This window comes from Mastigoproctus giganteus, chromosome 4 (genome assembly GCF_048544385.1).
Source record: "Mastigoproctus giganteus isolate SK-2022 chromosome 4, ASM4854438v1, whole genome shotgun sequence".
In the NCBI taxonomy this organism is placed as follows: domain Eukaryota; kingdom Metazoa; phylum Arthropoda; class Arachnida; order Uropygi; family Thelyphonidae; genus Mastigoproctus; species Mastigoproctus giganteus.
In genome coordinates, this window is record NC_143578.1 from 39,216,305 (window position 1) to 39,238,544 (window position 22,240).

Sequence of the window (22,240 nt, forward strand, 5' to 3'; positions counted from 1 at the left end):
TTGCCCTTCTCTGTACTCGTTCCAGCAGCTCTACATCCTTCTTGAAATGAGGCCTCCAGACCTGTATACAGTACTCTAGGTGTGGCCTGACCATTGCCTTATACAAGGGAATAATCACCTCCTTATCCCTGCTAGAAAAATTCCTGTATATCATTGACAAGACACCATGAGCTACTCTTGCAGCCAGTCTGCACTGCTCAGAGAACTTCATATTTGCCTGCACAACCACCCCCAGGTCCCTTTCATTCTCTACCACTGTCAGTGTAGTACCACAGAGTTGATACGTTGTTCTGGGATTGCTGTTTCCCATGTGTAGTACTTTACATTTGTCAATGTTAAACTTCATTTGCCACCTCTCAGCCCATCTGCTGAACCTTTCCAGATCCTGTTGCATAGAGCATTTGGAATGCAATTTTTAATTTCAAAAATCTCTCAATCATATAGAATGTGCTATCCCATCTAGTCTTGCAATCTAATATAAGTTTATATTCTTTCCCATTAAATTTTGCTTTAACAAAATTTTGTAATGTCATTTTTGGTAGGCGATTTTCGAAAAAGCTTGCAAATTTTTCTGACTTTGTTAATAGTTTATGCAACATTGGCCATTGGATTGAAGAAATAAATGAGCTCATCGGTAAAGTTGGTTTGACAATTCGAAAATTGTAGATCTCTTAAAGTACCATTTATAACTGACACAATATAATAGCGTAGCTTAATTTCAGTTTGATAAAGTATGCCTTGCTGTCTTTCTTCAACTTCTTCATCATCACCACTTTCTTCATTATTTTCATTTTCTTCATTGTCTATGGGAGACTCAGAGACTGTGGCACCATAATTGATTGCTTTTTCATAAAATACATCTATAACTGGCAGATATATAGAATGGGTTATACATTGTTGATGATTAGGCATAATTTTTGCTTGCCAAACTTAATCATCATTGCTGCTGCATCGGTGGTGCAGGCAACAATATCCTCATCCAAGTTAAAACCAAATCCCTTCAAGTGTCCATTCACAATTTGCTCAGTTCATCTGCTATCAAGTGAACCATTAATCTCAATAAGACCTAACGACCAATGATTGTCTTTTGAATGCACATTTATATTCGTATACCTTTTATTTTGTATAGACGTATATTTGTCTAGAGTCAATGAATACCGTGCACCCAAAACCAATGAATTTTTGAAATGCTGAATGAGTTCTTCTTTCTGTTTTATAATAATTCAGAACCATATTTTTAATTCCATTCACTGAGGCTGGTGGTAATTTATCGTATTTATTTTTCTGAAAGTGAAGGCTTGATTGTATAAATCCACTCTTGGCAATTGAATTGAAAGAAAATCCATCTAAAGCAGCTAATTTTGAAATCTCTTCTTCCATAGATTTTTTAACGATAAAGTTTTCTAATGTTCTAACCATTTTTACGGGAGGTTCACTGTTATCTTGTTTAATGTCAATCTGATGCATTTTCTCTAAATGCAACATCAAAGATGATGTAGATCCTCCAGACGACTTCATTATCTTCTGACATTTCGAACATTGTGCTTCATCTTTGCTTTTTCGAGCAAAATAATTCCATACATTTGATTTCATCTTAGACATATTAAGAGTAATAAATATTAATTGGTAGAAATTTATATCATCGACAATTTTAAATAAAAATATTGAAGATAACAAAGGCACAATACTATGTGTCACTCCCGCAAGCACTGAATGAAGAGTCTAAACGAGGCAAGTTTCAAAATTTTCATGAAAAAAATTTTTTATTTATTTACTTGCAATTTTTTTCCCCCCAATTTAAATCTATTGTATTTTCAAAATTACATAAAAGCTAAATTTGGTGAAGCTGCTTTTTGAAGAACATTTGATCGCAAATTTAATAGGAATAAAGAAGCAAAAAACTTTCTACGATTGAAATTTGATGCAATATTCAGCGAATCTGTTTCTAGTGAGTAACCATCAATAAGGTGCGTTCCATAACTTGCCTGGCGAACAAGATAGATGGAACGGAGAAATGTTGAGCATTTCTTTAACGCTATCGCTCTGACTCACTCAGTCGTAAATGAGTACACCTGCATCGTGCCATTATACAGGTGGGAAGATAAAAGGTACCCCTCCTAGATTTGGGCCACTTGCCCATGAGATTCGTACCTAAACATAAAATAAAATAAAACAAAAACATGTTTAAAACATAAAGCAGTTGAACGATCCAGACAAACGAACAAACAAAAGAAAATGTGCGTAACAAAAAACTATATTCGAGGGCTAATTAAGAAAATATTCGAACCTGGTTTTAGAAGCTCGGTTTTAAGAACTCAATATGAAAACCGATTTAACCGGTTTTATAAAACCGGTTTGCAAGCCCCAGTGACTACATCATAGTATCCAATCAAATTGGTCAGACGAGACTTCCCCTTAACAAACCCATGCTGTGTCCCAGCTATAACTGAAGTCTTGTCTAGATTATCCTGCAATGTTTCTTTAACCAGTGCCTCCATTAATTTTCCTGGAACAGAAGTTAAACTAACAGTCTGTAATTACCTGTCTCCCTTTGATCGTCCTTTGTGGATTGGGGTCACATTTGCACATCTGCAGCCCATGGGTACCTCCCTTGAGTGCAGGGAAGCTCTCATAATTATGGCTAAGGGTTTGCTTACTTCCTTTGCCGCCTCCTTTAATATAACTGGATAGATTCCATCCACACCAGGTGCCTTTCTTATGTTTATCTTCAATAATTTCTCCTCCACTTTACTCTCAGTTATTACAAGGTTATCTAGCTTACTGCCAGAGTTTAATACACCTCTGGCATTCCCCTCCCTGAATAACTCCCCATGTGTGAATGTAGATGCACAATACTCATTTAGTTTGTTAGCCACCTGAGCAGGATCATCAACAGTTGAACCATCGATATCAAGTGGACCCATCTGATTCCTTCCCTTCCTTCTAGAGTTTACATAAGTAAAGAACTCTTTGCTGTTTTTCTTTGCATCCTTTGCCAAAGATTTCTCGTAATCTGCCTTTGCCTGCCTAACCTCCTTTGTGACTTGGTTACAGACCAGCTTATATCTATCATAGGTGTCTGTGTCACGTGTTAATTCATATGTATCCCATGCATTTTTCTTCTCTGTCACATGTCTAATTAGTTCATCTGACATTCATTTAGGCCTAAATCTTGAACAATATTTCTTAGTTGGTATGTAAAGCCTAGTAGCTTCCAAGATTAATTCTTTGAATGCTTCCCATTTTGAATTCCTGTTGGTAACATCTCCAGTTGGTGTCACCGTATAGAATTTAAATATTGTCTCAGACCACCATAGTCACCTTTATGAAAGCAAAAACCCTTCCCTTTACCCTTGATGGTAGTTACCTCTTAGAGTAAATCCCACATCAGCACACTGTGATCATTGCCACCTAGTGGTTCCTTTATCTGCAGATTCTTAATGCATGAAGAATCACTACTAATAATCAGATCAAGAGTATTACTCCCCCTAGTTGCCTCCCGAACATGCTGCTGCATCCAATAAATCCACAAAAGACTTGCTAGTGTGTGAGTGACCAACCCACAAATTCCAGTCAATCTCTGGGAAATTAAAATCCCCCATTATAAGATACTCTGATTTACTGGCCCACTCTATTTTTCTGCACAATCGCTCACATTATTAGTATTATTATCATTATCATTATTAACCATATGGTGCAAGGAAGCCGAGGCTTTTGCTGCACCAGCCAAAAAAAAAAAAAATTTGAGTTACCCTGAGAGAGAGGGAGAGAGAGAGAGAGAGAGAGAGAGAGAGAGAGAGAGAGAGAGAGAGAGAGAGAAGGAAATCACCAAGAAAGAGAAGAATGATGATATCCAGTGCAGGACTCTGCATGTGCCAAGCCCATACGCACCAGATGTGAGCCCCTGGGGTATTTATTCTACTCATCAGATTCATTAGGCCTATAACACCCACCTACTCTCATTTTTCCTTTCCCAGTGCTTATGTCACACCAAACAGACTCAACATTGCATTGTCCACTAACATCATTTGGATGCACTTCCTTAGATTTTATGTGTTTTTTAAATAACAGCATAATCCCTCCTCCCTTCCTGTCCTGTCTATCCTTTCTGTACACATTGTACTCCCTAAATTCCAATTCTGCACTGCTTATGTCTGTGTGATATCCCAACAATATCTGCCTTTGATATCTTGACTAGCACCTCAAGCTCATTGAATTTATTAACTATACTCCTAGCATTGGTGTACATGCAACTATACATGCATCCATTTCTACTCTTAGTTACCCTAACACAGCCCATGTATTTACTTGTTCCACTATGACTCCCAGCAGCCCTGGAAATCCCCATTGCCTTTCTTTTCAGGCTGCTGCTCAGTTGCATTTCAATAGACGCAGTGCAAGAATCACTTTCACCTCTGCCACCGGCTACTGTTAATCTATTAGTCTGTGTATCCCTCCAAGCTAGCAGTTTTCCAACCCATATAACTCTGCCTTGATAGCATCAGCAAACCAGTTTTTTCCAAACTCAGATAATTGCAAATAGTTTCTTTATACAAAGACCCCCTGATTTTAAAACTTCATTATTGGTGGCAGTTAATCCTACAATTGAGTTAATCTTGTTGTTGTTATTTGGTTTTTAGGAACATTAGCAACTAAGGCCATATTGCTCTGGGGATATGCAGTGGTCATTCCCTGACCTTTCCGCATCCTCTGTATTTAGTGGTCACGGGCTCGAACCCCGGTCTAATCAAGAAGCGTTTGCTATGCACTGCTGCTCCTTTCCACCTGGCTATGGAGGCGCCCCTGAGTTAATCAGGCATCCTATAGCACTTTTTTAACCATTGATGCCTGATTTTAACCTGATTTTAAAACTTCATTATTGGTGGCAGTTAATCCTACAATTGAGTTAATCTTGTTGTTGTTATTTGGTTTTTAGGAACATTAGCAACTAAGGCCATATTGCTCTGGGGATATGCAGTGGTCATTCCCTGACCTTTCCGCATCCTCTGTATTTAGTGGTCACGGGCTCGAACCCCGGTCTAATCAAGAAGCGTTTGCTATGCGCTGCTGCTCCTTTCCACCTGGCTATGGAGGCGCCCCTGAGTTAATCAGGCATCCTATAGCACTTTTTTAACCATTGATGCCATTATGTTCCTGGAACAAAAGACAAGCTTACAAGTCTCTAATTACTCTATCCTGTTATCTCCCTTTTGTTTGTGAATAGGAAAGCCAATTGCTCATCTCCAATTTCTAGGGACCTTCCCTGAACCCAAGGATGCTGTCATATTGATGCTAATGATATGTTTATCTCTTTTTGTTAGACATTAATGATTAGAGCCAAGCAGTGCTCTTTTACAGTGATGTGAACAGTCTTTAAGGATGTTCAGGAAAAGTGGTGTATGTGTTTTAATGCTAGTTCTTTCTCCTGGGAATGGCAATCCCACCAAATGTATAAGAAAGGGATTTGGAGTTATGATATTATTGGACATGAAGTTCTCTGAGCATTGTAGACAGGTGGTAAGAAGGACCTATGGTTGTTTTGATGATTTATTGAATACTTATAGAGATAGGGAGATTGTAAGACCACCCTTGGAACAAGTTCGCAATTTAAAAACAGCTTCGAGTGGAGGGGATAAACACCCTAGGCATATCAACTTAGGAGGACAGTGGGTGGGGAAAGCAGTGTCAAATTTTGTGATTTTTTCACTATTTAATATTAGAAGTAACCATTAGGTTACTAGGAGGACAACGTCTTTCAAAATTTGAATTTTTAAAAATGTTCGAATCACCATCGCGCCCATAAGTGCCAGTGTCTATTGCAGTGAAACAGTAGTTTGTATTGTTTTCTGCATCACGGTATCAAATTTAGTGATTTTTTTCACTATTTAATATTAGAAGTAACCATTAATTGAAATATGGACTTGTACCCAAGATCTGGAGTTTTACCTACATAAATAATCTTATTATAACAAGAAAATGGGATATTTTTACTGGAGATATTTTTTTTCCCGAGGTTCGGTGGCGCTAAAGTAAAACCGTTTAAATTTTTGAACAATTTGATCAAACTTACTTATGCTTGGAAGGTTGATGTTGATCAAAATCCTGCATTTTATTCTTGCATAATATTACTACTCACTTTCTTGCATATTCTGCTTTTATTCTTGCTTAATATTATCTCGAAATCTAATCACAGTTGTAAAACCGTTGAACAGTTTGATCCAAACTCACTTATGCCACTTAGAAGGTTGATGTTGATCAAAATCTTGAGAAGCAGATATTATTAAAGTCTGCATAATATTACTGCCCACTTCTTTGCATAATATTCTGCTTTTATTCTTGTATAATATTACTACCCACTTTCTTGCATAATATTCTGCTTTTATTCTTGCATAATATTCTGCTTTTATTCTTGCATAATATTACTACCAGCTGCTTACTCTTCTGAATCAACGTTAGAGAAAATCACTAGAGTAAAATCGTTACCAATTAATTTTACTCTAGTGCCACCATAGATTTTTTCACATCAAAAATTTCATTAACAATCAATTGCGTCATTTCCGCTACGTCGATTGGTTATTTCCATTACAAGAAAATTTCATTACCAAACGATTTTACTCTAGTGCCGCCATAGATGTTTTCACATAAAAAGACATCGAGCTTCTTGAAGGTGTTAAAAGACAGGCAACAAGCCTGTTGAGATTGGCAAAAGAGTGCCAATATGAGGAAAGACTGAATATATTGGGTGCAGACAGGGATGAGCCATCCTGAGGGTGCAAGGGGTGCTTGCACCTGGGGCACCAACGTTCAAGGGATGTCTGAGAACCTGAAACTAAGATACACATATGAAGAAAATTTTAAAGGGGGACACAAAATTGTGATTGGTACCCAGGTGCCACATTCCCTGGGAACTCCCCTGGCTGCAGAGCTTTGAAACTAGACACCTTAGAAGCCTCTGAGAGGCAATAGTAAAACAAATGAAGGCAAAATTTTTACTGTTATAAAGGATTCCAGAACTAGGAATAATAAATTCAAATTATGGGGAGGAGGTTTAGACCGAAATGCAGGAAATTTTCTTTAAGCCAGCGAGTTGTTGACTACTTGAACAAGTTGTCTCTGTGCAGGTTGAGGATAACAGTTTGAAGAAGTTCAAAGGTCAACTGAATAGTTACATTTGTGAGAAGGGAAGCACATAATTAGTAATAGTAGTGGAAAATGATGCAAGAAAACCAGGTTATACAGCATCAGCAAAAAAAAAAATAAAAAATCCAACACTGTCTATTCCCTCTAATAGTTTGAGTTCTCCCTTGAATTTATTTAAACTACCCACCTCCACAACAATAGATGGGCATTTGTTCCAATGATCATCCACCCTCTGGCTGAAGGAAAATTTCCACACATCCAGCTGTAACCATCTTTTCACAATTTGAATTTATGCCCCCTCATGTGAAGTCCGAGAAAATGAAAGCATTCCATCAGCATTAAGCTTACTCAATCCATTCACAGCCTTAAACACCTCAGTCAGATCTCTTTGCAGGTGCTTAATCTCCGCATGCTGCAGTTTGCAAAATTGAAGCCTTTCCTGGTAAGCACCCTTTTACTCCCCTAACCAGTCTTGTTGCTTTTCTCCACATCCTTTCCAAAATGATGCTTCCAGACCAGATTGCAGTACTCAAGATGGTGTCTAACCATTGCCTTATACAATGGAATAATCACTTGCTTATTGCTGCTAGGAAATTAATCCATTTTCTTATCTACATTTTATATACCTTGTTATTTTATCTTCCATTATATGTTTAATATTTTTGATTTATTTTATTCTTTTGTTATTATAATTGATCTTTATTATTCTTTTTTATTGTTATTTATTTTTATTTGATTATACCAGTGTAGCAAAACCCTGTGGCTTACTTGCACTATATTGCTAATACTAATTGGATATATTTCATCAGCCCAGGTACCTTATTTGCTTTTAGCTTCAGCAATTTCTCTTCCACTTTTCTCTCAGCTATCACAAAATCAATTAGCTCGCAGTTATAACTTGGTATGCTTCTAACATTCCCATCCATAAAATCTTCACATGAATGTAGATGCTAAATATTTATTCAGTTTGTTGGCAACTTGAATAGGAACATCAATAGTTAATATTCATATCTAATGGACAAATGTGTCTTAGCCCTTTCCTTTTTTTGTTAACATAAGCAAAGAATTAATTGACGCTTTTCTTTCATTCTTAGCAAGAGACCTCATAATGTGTAGTAGCTTGTCTGCCCTTCTTAATGACCTTGTTGCAGACTAGTTTGTAGTTATTGTAGGTTTCTTGTGTCCCTTGATAATTTATAATCATCTCATGTTTTTATTTTTTGCCACTAGTCTTATCAGCTCATCTGATATCCATTTAGGTCTAAATCTTGAACTTGTGCAGCTACTTCTAAATGCTTCCCATTTAGAATTTTTAATTGGTAACATCATCATTTGGTTCCAATGAAATGAATTTGAAAACTATCAAAAACCATTGTAGTTACCTTTATGAAAGCAGAATCCTTCCCTTTACCCTTGACAGTGGACAAAGGGAAAGGATTTTGCCCCACTGCTAGACTACCACTAGACAGCAGTGATCAATGCACTACGATTACTGCCACCTAGTGGTACATTTATCTGGATATTCTTAATGCATGAAGAGTCATTGCCAATAATCAGATCAAGAGTATTGCTTTGTCTTGTTTCTCACATGCTGGTGTAGAAAACAATCATCCACTGAATCCAGAACTAAATCCTTCTTTATTAGATAGTCTGATTTGCAGTCCCACTGTATTTGTCTGTATGGTTATTTGTTATACTCATCATAGTCATTAGGCCTGTAATATACACTCCTACTCTCACCTTTATTTTACCAGTGCTTATGTCACGCCAAACTGACAACATTGCACTGCCCATCTGCATGAACTGGTTTTATTACATTAGATTCTGTGTGCTTTTTAATCAAGTGTATAACTCCCTCCCCCACTCCTGTTACATCTCTCCTTTCTGTGCCTCACTGCATTTGTTGTCTTAGTGGCACTATGTTTCCAATATCCCTACAGTGTCCAAATTTGATGAACTTAACCAGTATTTCAAATTCAACTATATTCCTAGCATTAGTGTACAAGCAAGTATATGTGCACCAGTTTCCACTCTTGGTAACCCTAACACAACCCATGCACTTGCATGTGTCATAAGGACCCTCAGTAAGCCTTGTAATCCATGCCACCTTGCTTGCATCTGCTGTTTACTAATTTAATTGCTGTTTATTTTTAACCTAGTTGTTTTAGTGGTTATTATCAGCTGCTAGTAGGGGCATTTCTTTCACTGCATCATCTGAGGAGCTGTTGACGATTTAACTTGGAGCCGCAGAGCCAACTTGTGGAACCAGCATGGTGCTGGCCTCATGTGGCAAAAAAAAAAAAGTTAAAATAAATAAATATCTATGAAAACACATTTACCAAATTTCTCTATATGAATTATGTTAAATTCAAGCATATTTTCTGGGGACAATCACTGGAATACCTTTTCTGCTTTGTGTACTCAGTATTTGGATCCTTTGGCAATGTAGATAAAAACCAAAGAAATCCTAGCAAACAGTGTCATAAAGGGCAGCAAAATTCAGGGAGTGCCTTGCTTGGGCAGGGAAAAACCTGGATCTGCCACTAGAAAGAATATATAAAGTCATTTGCTTATCATTAGGGTGTCTAACCCTCACCAATGACCAAATACGCAAATACGGAGGATGCGGAAAGGTCAGGGAATGACCACCGCATATTCCCAGAGCAATATGGCCTTAGTTGCTAATGCTCCTAAAAACCAAATAACAACAACAACCTCACCAATGAAGTAGCACTATCCATTGAAGCTGCTGTCTAGGAAGAAACGCTACATTTGAAATTAACAGCATTATATTTCCTTTAGATTGCTGTTTATTTTTGTTGTGCAATACAGACATCGCATGGTGATACCCCTACAGCATGAGAAATTGGTGCCATTTCAAAAGACGTTTGTTTTAGTATAATTTACATTTGTATTGTGAAGTTTAGTTTGCTACTAGTCTATTTAACAAAAATTTGATTAAAATTCTTGAATTTAATTAATTTCACAAACGATTAAAAGCTGTTATAAGCCTATTTTGTTTTTCTATGAGGTAGCTGTTATAAGCCCATTTTGTTTTTCTATATAGTAGTTATAAGCTTGTTTAGATTTCCTGCACATTTTTGGCACCTGTCACCTTGTGAGTTAAATGATCACTCAATTGTCATGTTCAGTAACTACTCAAATGGCTGTCTGGAAAGTGACACTGCACTTTTTTACGTTTTTCTTATAATGAACACTGAGGTAGCTTGTTTTGATAACCTTACAACATAATAACAGAATAGATCAGTGCATGTGGAATGAACCTCCAGCATGTTAGATTTATGAGTGCCTCATTTTCAAATATTATTTTAAGAATTTATTAGGTGATTAAATGTCAAGATGTATAAGAAAGAGTATAAAATGTATGTGCTTCATGGATAGGTGCTGTAGGTAGGAAAATAGCTTTATTGTCAAAAATGTTTCTCTGTACATTACCATTATACTTACCTTTAAGTGGTATTATTCTTAACCTTAGGTTACAATACCTGCTCTTGGCCATCAGTATCAACCTAACAAGTTGTGCAGTAATCTTGAAGAGGCTAGACAGTTTGCAGCAGATTATGTTCTTTTGCAGTTAGGCATCCCTGCCGATGGTGAGCTGGTGTTTATATTTTATTTTTAAATTATGGACTATTGAATATATCCTTAAATTAAAATGGCAGTTAGCTTTTCTTATATGTATATATATTAAATCTGAATAAGTGAATAAAGAGTACACTATAGGGAAATTGGGAAAACTTGCAAAATAGCATGCACAAAAGCAGCAGCAACTATTATCACTGGAATATAATATTAATAGAGAACATAATAATTATAATACCTATAACTATAACAAGGTAGTAATGTAAGACAAAGTATAGCAACTGTGAAATGTAAAACGTTTAAGAGATCAAAAGGAAGGAAAAGACCAAGAATAATTTTAAGTTACCAAAGAGACTAGCTTCACTGAAATATCATGCATATCAATAAATTGTATGCCACTTTGTATGGGAATCTAAAGCAGTATGAACAGCATTGCAAAAGATAAATAACAATTATTAATAATGCAGAAAAAGAATAGTGTTGTCCATTGTGGCTAAAAATCACATTATTAATTCTACTGCCTACAGAGATGTTGGGACAAGAACCACCTGAATAAGCTGTGGTATAAATAGTCAAATATCACATATGAGGTACATTATTATATGGTACATTAGAAGGGGCCTCTGTAGCCGAGTGGTCAGGAGCGGGAGTGCAGTAGCACACGCTCTTTGAGCAGACCGGGGTTCAAGCCCCTGACTGCTGAATACGGTCAATCTGCCAACCCGCAATGGACCAGCGTGGCAGATTATGGTCCATTTCCCTCAGCAGCATGAATTGTCGAGGAGGCTTCCATCCTGCAGTGGGTTGATAATGGCTGCGCTTTTACATTAGAAGGGGGAAAATTAAAGAAATGTCAGCTATGTATCCATACTCTTCAGAAAGCTGCTGAAAACATGACAGACATAAACGTAACATTTCGTAAGCAACTCAACCCAGCAACAAAGTGACTTGTTTGAATGGCTGCAGCCTTTTATGCTTTTTGTTCCTACTGTTCTGGATTTCTGTGCAAAGTGACTTGTAGTTATCTGTTGATATATGCAATATTTCACTTAAGGTGGTCTCTTCATTGGCTTCAAAATTATTACTCTTTTGATTCTAAATTATTCTTGGCCTCTGCTTTCCCATTTGATTCTCTGAAGTTTTTTTATATTTTACAGTCACTTTGTCTTACATTACTACCTTGTTACATTATTGCCTTCAAAGGAGTGTTCTTAAATTTAAATTGACTTTTAACAGATACTGTAATTAATGAGAAAATGGCTGAATTGCTGTACAAACTAGAAATGCTGCAAATTTCTACTTGTCAATTTATGACAAGTAGAAATTTTGAAAACTGTGTTTATTGGCCCAAAAATTATTTTTCATGTTCGTAGGCAATTTACATCTTTGTGCTAATTTTCTACAGCAAGTTTACTGTGCCCACAGATGTAAAATGCTAGTCATTTGATGCTATAGGTGGAAAATATATCAAAGTAGTCACTGCACCACTGCATCCATATTACAGGAGTACTAATTATCTGAAGTTTATTTAAGTGTTTTTTATGAAACTTCTCTTTAGGAATTGTCATTTGCTGACAGAAAGTTGCTTTTAGTTATACCCTGCTTGGTAGCACCACTCAGCAGTGTTGTTTTAGTTTAATTTTGATTTACATACTGTTCATGTGCATTTTGTGTCTAAGTGATTGATTTTAATTTATTATGCAGGTAGTTTAATATTACTTTTTTTTTTTTTTTTATTATTATTATTATTAGAAAAATTGTATTAGATGTATTAGAAAAAAAAATTATTATTAGTGTTAACAATGTGAAGGAGAAAAGCTATCAGAAAAACTTTTCACTGGATACTAAATTGGACAGTCTAAAGAGACTGGATTCAGGAGAGCACTAGATTTACACTACATTTAGTGGTTTTTAGTAGTTTAAAAATCAACAGTGTCACAAGGTGTTATCGTAAATAATGCAAATACACATAAGGTTCTGTAATTTTTAAGGTAAGCTTTCTTGCATTTTCTTGAACATATACTGTACAGTAAACCCCCGCTATTCACGGGGGTTACGTTCCTGAGAAATGCTGTGAATACTGAGTTATGGCTCCCATAGTAATAAAGGATTTCCATTCCAAAGTATGAAATATATAAGAAAAACTAGTCTAAAATTTTGTCTATGTATGTATTATATGTACCTTCATAATATGACTATGTACATAGACAGTACATAGTGAAATGCAAGCATATGACATCGAAATGAAAATAAGAAACAATTTAATATTAAATGTAATATTTATTAGAAATTTTAAACAAATCTTTCAAACTAGCACTTTTGCTAGCTAAAAAACTTATCTCACCAGTGCTATCACCAGTTTCACTAAAGTATTGATAAAGGAGTTTTGCCTTTTCACGAATGATGAGTGAACTTAACGGAATTTTATTTTGAGTTCGGTCTTCTAACCACAGATTTAAAGCCTTTTCCATTTTTTCTAATTTAACATCACGAGTTACAGAGCAAATTTTTGAAGCAATTAGCGCGTTTTCAAGGACACTACGGCGGATTTTATCTTCCAATTTCTTGATTGATCGTACCATTGACTCATTGATTTTATAATGTTTTGCCACTGAGGAGACATTTTCACCATTAGAAATTTTATCTAATAACTCAATTTTATTTGCTAATGATCACCTTCTTTGATCTTTTCACATTTCCCTTGTTATTCGTAGCCATATTTTTGTAGGGGTTAGAAAGAACTTGTCCACAATAAAGTCACTTTTTTCCGTTAACACACTCGAAAAAGTCTGTTTTACACTGCAAAATGATAGATTTATCACTTTTGTAAGCATATAAATTTATTCAATTTATAAGCATATAAATTAAAAGCAAACGACAAAACCTTCCATGACAAGCGCATAACACATACTGAACAAGGATTAGTGAGAAACATCCACGCTCGCGATTTTGTCACCCCTCTTCCCCCCACCCACTGAGCGCTGTTTTGACCGGGAAAAATAATTTTAGCCACGCCCATGTTTTGTTATGGCTGAAAATGTTCACAGCGCTTTAAATTTCACATTTTTTTAGGTTTCATTTTATATTAAATCAGCGACCGCGAATAGTGGGGGCTTACTGTATTTACATTTCATTGTATAATTTATGTATTTAAAGTTTATATTTAAAGCTTTAAATGTTTCTGCTACATTTAATGCTGTCATTCTGCTACATTTAATGCTGTCATGTAGAGAAATAGTGACTTATAAAACACTGGTCATGCCAACAAGTTAGAATTATTCACATTATATTTTGTGGACAAATCTCAGCACTTAATGCAGATTCACTTAGCACTCTGTTTTTACGGTCCCAGTTAAGATTGCTAAGTGGGTGACATATACAAGCATATATGTAGTACACTTAAAAAAAAAAAAATTCTCGAATGATTTTATTTTTTAAAAAAATGAGTGAGAATGCATACTTTTGAACTTCAGTTGCAACACTTTGTCAGTGATCGTAAAGCAGTTGAAAACAATCTGGGTTGTCATTTTGTGTAATTTTTTTGCCTTCATCAGCTTGACCTTTAAGATAAAAAATGTATCGATATATATTTTTTCCATGCTGGAACCCATCATCAGACCATACTTGGCCATATGGTCAGATGATGGGTTCTAGAAAGGTTCCTGAAATGTTACTTAATTGTATCGTACATTTAGTCAGTAAGGCTAAATAAACTAACTTTAAAAAAACCCATGTGGTATGAGTGGTTATTTAGAGAGAAAATTTTCATGGAAACTCGCCACTTAATGTCATTTATATTAGAAAAAATAAAGGTTTTTATTGATACTTATATTATTTCATTGATACTTATATTATAGCACAGTATTGACACCGAATTGTTATCTGGTGATGTTTCAGGATTCTTTCCAAATCTTGTCATCAGACCTAAGTGGAATTCAGTAAGAAGAGGGCCTCACTCACAGTATACTACTGCTATACATTCAAAAAATTCTTACTGAACCCACTTAGGTCTGATGATAGAGTTTGGAAAGATTCCTGAAATGTCACCAGATAACAATTGAGTGTCAATCTTGTGCTATGATATAAGTAGGGGCAGATTTGACCAAAAAAAAAAAAAATCTTTTTTTTTTGTTTTGTTTTAATATATTTAGATTTAGCTAGATTAACCAATAAATCAAAATTATAAAGAAACACCAATAAATTCCGCAAGTTTATTCTGATGTACTGAGCCTAAGCTGATGTAGATGTAAAATGAAAACAAACATCATCTGCATAGGAAAAAAAAAAACTGCTGCTACAGAAGAAGGGATAAAGAATTACTGAAAATATACCACCCTGCAGCATTCTGTGCTGGAGTAACTAATTATCTGTTTAGCCTTATATTGAAATATTAACTTCCTATTGGTCAGAAGTAAAAGTAACTGCTAGATGGAACCTGAGATTCAAAAAATTTGTAAAGCGAATTTAACAGAGCTGGTACATGAATACAATCAGCGTTAGAAGGAATAACCAAAAACACTGCATGATGCACCAACTTTGAATTCCAAGCTGATTCTGGAAAGGGGGGTGGGGGGGGAGTCAGAGTGTAAACATACACGCGAGTTTCCCTATCTCCATCTTTAATTTTGTTTGCCAATCTTTTCTCCACATAATGTAGTCATACCTTGCTTTTTGAAACTCTGTTTTACATGGATTAATTATGTGAGGTGTGGTTATTAAATAACAAGGCTGTTGCAATAAAATAGTGAAATATTTTGTACTGTGTAAGTTATCCCCTTCAAAATAATTGCCTTGGGCTTGTACACACTTTCTTTCAAGCACAGAGACATTTCTGAAAGTCATCATCTCTGAGCCCTTTTAACACTTTGGTCTTTTTTTTTCTGAATGTATTCAACAGACTGAAAATGGGTTCCCTTAAGTACCCTTTCCAATTTAGCAAATATAAAAAAGTCACAGGGGATTAGGTCTGGTGAGTAAGGTGCATGTTCGCACGCACACACACAGGGGTTTGTTTTTTGGCCAGAAACTGGTGAACAAGAGTGCATTTTGTGCTTGGAGCATTGTCTTGATGGAGTATCTAACCACCCTTCCACAGTTCAGGTTTCTTCCTTCAAATTTTTTGTGTAGCCTTGTCAGAACTTCAGTGTACAGTTAGTTCTGCTATAATGCACATTTTTGCAATGTGAATTTTCTCCAACACGACTGATATATTAGGGAACAATTTGAGTATAACGCGATTTTTGCATTGGCTCATGCGCGATTTCATCTGCAAGTAATACCAAATGAATGCAAAACCCGACACCAAGCTGAACGTAGCGACCTGTGCAGCAATTCATACACATTTACGAAACTTAAAAAATGTTAAATGTGTGTGAGAGCTATATTTCCCATTTATTGTAGTTGTATTGGTCGGAGACAAACTTGTCATTCACTGTATTCGCAAGATAATAGGTGATATTGTAGACCAAGTCACGTTTTCAGGAACTCACATTTTTCTATTCGAACAGAAATTTCTTGACGCAGGATAGCACGAGCAGAGGGGTGCATTTCTGTAGGTCACTACCATAAAACAATAAAAACAATTTGCAATTTCTGGTTTATTGGGCTTTTCTGTTAGTGCAATCTAATTATAAAACTAGTAGTAAACTCAGTCTTTTTGCATTTGCAATAATACCGATAGCTGGAATTCCGTGGGTTATTATAGTGAAATGTGTTTCCCCTTGCACGAAATCTTCAATCATGTAAAAGACAAATAAAATTTCAGAATCTTCTCTTCATTCCTATTTTTTAAGTTTTGTAAACTTGTTACTCTGTATCTCACTTGTGAAATTTGTGCATGTCGTGTTCATCGTTATTGATTGCTTATCTTTTTTACTGTTTTAAATTTTACAACAAAAAAAGTCAGTGAACAGAAATATCAATTAGTATGTATATATTACATTGCTGTAATATTTATTTATTTTTTAGAAATTGAAGAGCTGTGTTAGAAAATTTTATTGGCTTTCTAACTTTTTTTAGTGTTTTACTTACCACACTGAGCATTTTTTGAGTGCTCTGCCCCTATCCCTATTTTTCCCATAAGACCTGTTGTTTTTAATGTGTGAAATACCATTACACTGAAATTTTTAGGAACACATGTTCTGTGTTACAGCAGAACTGACTGTAGTATGCTTCACTGACAGTCTGCTTTGGTGAGATGTATTCAGCCTTAAGAATTCTTTTAATATCAAAGTAAACAAGAAGAATGGTTTTCAATTTTGATTTTGACATTCTTGTTTTGTTTTGTTTGGGAAATTGTTTTGTCTTCAATTGCATTGATTGTATTTTGGTTTCTGGGTTGTACTGGAACAGCCAACATTCATTGCAAGTAATTATAGTACTCAGAAAGTCTGGATTTTCAATTTTTTTTTCGAAACATCTTCAAAAAATGGAGTCTTCTCATTCTTTGATCTTCATTCAAAATTTTTGGCAGTCTTAGTACACTTTTCTAAAGCCTAAATTTTCAGCTAAAATTTGTCTGACTGTTCCTTTGTCCATATTGAGTTCTGATGCAACCATTCTAATGCTTAAATGATAATAATTTCAAATCAATGTCCTTACCCGGTCCACATTTTCGTCAGTTTTTGTGGATACCGACTAGCTTGATTATTCATCTTCCACATTTTCTCTCTTCTTTTAAAAAAAATTTTTATGCCATTCAAACATGCAAGCTCTTGACATAGTATGAGGGGGATATCAAAAAGTTCGTATCCTGACCTAGATAAAACATTAGTAGGCAGATGCCATTTTTAATATACTCTTCTTTCAAAAAATTTTTTATGCCATTCAAACATGCAAGCTCTTGACATAGTATGAGGGGGTATCAAAAAGTTTGTACCCTGACCTAGATAAAACATTAGTAGGAAGATGCCGTTTTTAATATAAGTTGTTTACATATTCAATAACTAACATGCGAAATTTCGTTCCCGTAGGTGATCGTACACCAGAGGTGGAGCCCGGGATCTGAGGAAGGACTCTATGGTTGACAAAGTTGAGCATTGAGTAATGATCAAGTTCCTGCATTTGCAGGGCAAGAAAGCTTAGGAAATTGACAAAGAAATGAAATCTGTCTATGGGCAGAATTTTCCATCCTATGACACTGTAAAAAAAGTGGAAACAGAAGTGAGTTCCAGTGTGGTCATACAAGTTTTTTTGACAATTCAAGAGAAGAAAGGCCATCAGCATCCACAGACAGTGAGACAGTTGCAAAGGTTGAGCAGCTGGTGCTGAGTGACAGACGTGTGACAATTCATTTCATCGCAAATGCAGTGGGAATTAGTTATGGGTCTGCCCACAGTATTTTGCATGACCATTTGCACGTCTAAGGGGTGGCACCTCCGTAGCCAGGCGGGCAGGAGCAGCAGTGCGTAGCACACACTTCTTGATTAGACCAGGGTTCAAGCCCGTGACCACCAAATACGGAGGATGCGGGAAGGTCAGGGAATGACCACCGCATATCCCCGGAGCAATATGGCCTTAGTTGCTAATGCTCTTAAAAAAAAAATAAATAAATAACAATAACAAATAAAATAATGTCTAAGATCACTACACAATGGGTTCCAAGATTTCTGACGCCTTTGCAGGAGCAATGTCGAATGCAATGTCTTGCGAACTGTTGGATTTGTGTAATGTTGATGTTGAGAATTTTTTTGAATGCTGGGTGTACCAGTGTGATCCGGAGACTAAAGACAAGTCAAAGCAGTGGAAGCACACCTCCCAAAACAGCAAAGACCACACCATCTGCGAAGAATGTGATGTTGGCCCTGTTTTGGGACAGAAAATGGGTTATCCTGACAGATTACATACCTCGTGGTTCCACACTTACCGGAGGATACTACAGAAATCTTTTGAAAAAGTTATGTGATGCTTGAAGGTGAAAAGGCATGGAATGTTAACAAAAGTTGGTTTTTGAGGACGAGACTTTCCTGTGCGGACGTGCCTTTCTGCCGCTACTGGAACAGAGAAGTTTTTTCTGATTTATTTTCTGCTTTATTAGTTTAAATTGACATATTAACTTATTTCTAGAGTAGCTTTATATTCCTATTTACGGTACTTAAAGTTAAAGTAACTTAGATAGAGATTTGTAGGTATTACTTAGTATCGGAAAGGGTATCAAATACACGTGTTTACCGTTCATAAACAGCCGCCATTGTTACGTGAAAATTAATCAGTAAATCTATTAATCTTGTCGAACTTCATTGGCAATTAAATTGTACTTTTAACTATACATATAACCACTTAGGTTACGGAACATAAATAATTAGTAAAAATAAATAATTACTACATAACTTGATACAGAAGTTATATAAAGGGACTTCGTAGATAACACTCGTTACTGAAACGCGATACAGCATATCCGGCATTCGATAGCATTAGCTTTATATAGTATAGTGCATAATAGAATATTGTCAATTAATCAGTAGATCTATTAATCTTGTTAAACTTCATTGTCAATTAAATTGTTCTTTTAACTATATATATAACGACTTAGAGTACAAACGTAACAAATAATTAACACATACTTGATATGGAAGTTATATAAAGGGAACTCGTAGATAACACTCGATACTGATAAATAAATATAGCGTTATAACTTTGTTAAGATACAAGTTTAAGGTTTTAATTTTGTTCTGAAATTGTAATTTTACTGACATTTAAATCGAAATCATGACTCTGACCAGAGCAGCAAAGCAAAAGGCTCAAGCTAATGGGAGTGCTGTGACTCAGGGGAGAACTGAGGGGGGCAGTTGCCCTCTGAATCACAGCCTTTTAAGATACACTGTTTGCTTGATGTTTGCGGAGCAATCGGGTACGGGACATGATACTGCCATGGGGGATGTCTTTGTGTGTGCACGATGCAAGGAGTGCAAGGAAATTAGGCGACAACTCGGTGTTGTTATGGGCCTATATGAGACCTTGAAGGACAGGGTGGTTGCCCTCGAAGGAAATAAATTGAGGGGCCCATCAAGCTCTCAGCTGCCCACATCAACGCCAGAGCTTGCACTTGGTCATCTTGCAACACAGAGGCAGCCCCCAAGGCAGAATGCGCTGGTCCCACAGGAACTAGTAGTTGTTGGTGACTCTATTGTCAGGGAAACGGGGAACATGCTTTGTAAAAAGGATAGGTGGAACAGGACCAGGGTATGTCTGCCAGGGGCAAGGGTTGATGACGTTGTAGAGCAGATATCATCTTTTAAGGGCACAAAAGGTGATATAGTTGTACACGTTGGCACTAATGACATTAAGAGTAGGAGACCAGCGGAATTACTTAACAAGTACAGGTCACTGTTGAAAAAAAGCCGTGAAGTAGGGTTAAATTTGAAAGTGTCTGCAATTCTGCCCAGACACGATAGGAGGGAGTATATGATGAGAGCCTTGTCGATAAATTCGGCCCTGGAAAGATTGTGCAAGGCTCAAGGGGTAGAATTTTTTTCAGCCTGGAATGTACTTGTTAACAGGAGAGATTGCTTCTACAGGGATGGGATACACTTAAATAGAAAGGGTGCAAGAATATTTGCTGATGCTATCGAGGCAGTGTTAGGTGGGTCGGAAAACTGCTAGCTTGGGGGGAGACAAAGACAAATGGATTAACAGTAGCCACTGGCAGAGGTAAAAGAGATTCTTGCACTGCTTCTATTGGAATGAGCAGAAGCCTGAAAAACAAGATGCAGGATATTTCAGAGACTGCTGGAAGTCATTGTGATACAAGTAAACACATGGGTTGTGTTAGGGTAGCTCAGAATAGAAACAAGTGCAGGTATACTTGCGTGTACACCAATGCTAGGAGTTTAGTAAATAAAATTGATGAATTTGAGGTATTGCTCAAAACATCAAAGGCAGATATTGTTGGGATATCAGAGACGTGGTGTCACACAGATATAAGGAATGCAGAACTGGAATTTGGGGAGTACAATGTGTATAGAAAGGATAGACAGGACAGGAGGGGAGGAGGGGTTATGCTATTAGTTAAAAAACACATAAAATCCAAGGAAGTGAAGCCAGTCGACATTGATGGACAGGGCAGTGTCGAGTCAGTTTGGTGTGACATAAGCATAGGTAAATCAAAATTGAGAGTAGGAGTGTGCTATAGGCCTAATGACTCTGATGAGTATAATAAGATACTGTACAGGGAAATAGAATGGGCCAGTAAATCAGAGAGTCTTATAATGGGGGATTTTAATTTCCCAGATATTGACTGGAATTTGTGGGTTGGTCACTCACACACTAGCAGGGCTTTTGTGGATTTATTGGATGATTGTTTTCTACACCAGCATGTTCGGGAGGCAACTAGAGGGAGTAATACTCTTGATCTGATTATCAGTAGTGATTCTTCATGCATTAGGAATCTGCAGATAAAGGAACCACTGGGTGGCAGTGATCACAGTGTGCTGAAGTGGGATTTACTCAAGGAGGTAACTACCATCAGAGGCAAAGGGAAGGGTTTTTGCTTTCGTAAAGGCGACTATGATGGTCTGAGACAGTATTTAAATTCTATACAGTGGGACCAACTGATGATGTTACCAACAGAAAATTCAAAATGGGAAGCATTCAAGGAACTAATCTTGGAAGCTACCAGGCTTTACATACCAACCAAGAAATTTTGTTCAAGGTTCAGGCCTAAATGGTTGTCAGATGAACTAATGAGACATATGGCAGAGAAGAAAAATGCATGGGATACATACAAATTAATAGGTGACATGGAAGCCTATGATAGATATAAGTTGGTCTGTAACCAAGTCACAAAGGAGATTAGGCAGGCAAAGGCAGATTATGAGAAATCCTTGGCAAACGACGCAAATAAAAACAGAAAAGAGTTCTTTACCTATTTAAACTCAAGAAGGAAAGGGATGAATCAGATTGGTCCACTGGATGTTGATGGTTCAACAGTTGAGGATCCTGCTCAGGTGGCTAACAATCTAAATGAGTATTTTGCATCTACATTCACACATGAGGAGTTATTCAGGAAGGGGAATGTCGTAGGTGAAGTAAACATTGGCAATGAGCTAGATTATTTTCTAATAACTGAGAGGAAAGTGGAGGAGAAATTGCTGAGGATAAACATAAAAAAGGCACCAGGGGTGGATGGGATCTATCCAGTTATATTAAAGGAGGCAGCAAAGGAAGTAAGCAAACCCCTAGCCATAATTATGAGAGCTTCTTTGGACTCAGGGGAGGTACCCATGGACTGGAGATGTGCAAATGTAACCCCAATTCACAAAGGAGGATCAAAGGCTGACACAAGTAATTATAGACCTGTTAGTTTAACTTCGGTTCCAGGAAAATTAATGGAGGCACTGGTTAAAGAAGCACTGCAGGATCATCTGGACAAGAATTCAGTTATAGCTCAGACACAGCATGGTTTTGTTAAGGGCAGGTCTTGTCTGACCAATTTGATTGGATACTATGATGTAGTCACAAAAGAACTGGATGCAGGGAATAACTTTGATATTATATATTT

At 36.6% G+C, this 22,240-nt stretch overlaps 1 protein-coding gene across 1 annotated transcript in view; it reads left to right on the forward strand.

Annotated features, from left to right (window-relative positions):
• Nucleotides 1–22,240, forward strand: part of LOC150086637 (APOBEC1 complementation factor-like) — a 268,827-nt gene that overhangs the window by 208,544 nt on the left and 38,043 nt on the right. Inside the window, exon 7 of the mRNA XM_090372213.1 lies at nucleotides 10,637–10,754. Within this exon, the coding sequence (XP_090228339.1) occupies nucleotides 10,637–10,754 (118 nt within the window). The remainder of the gene's footprint in view (nucleotides 1–10,636; nucleotides 10,755–22,240) is intronic.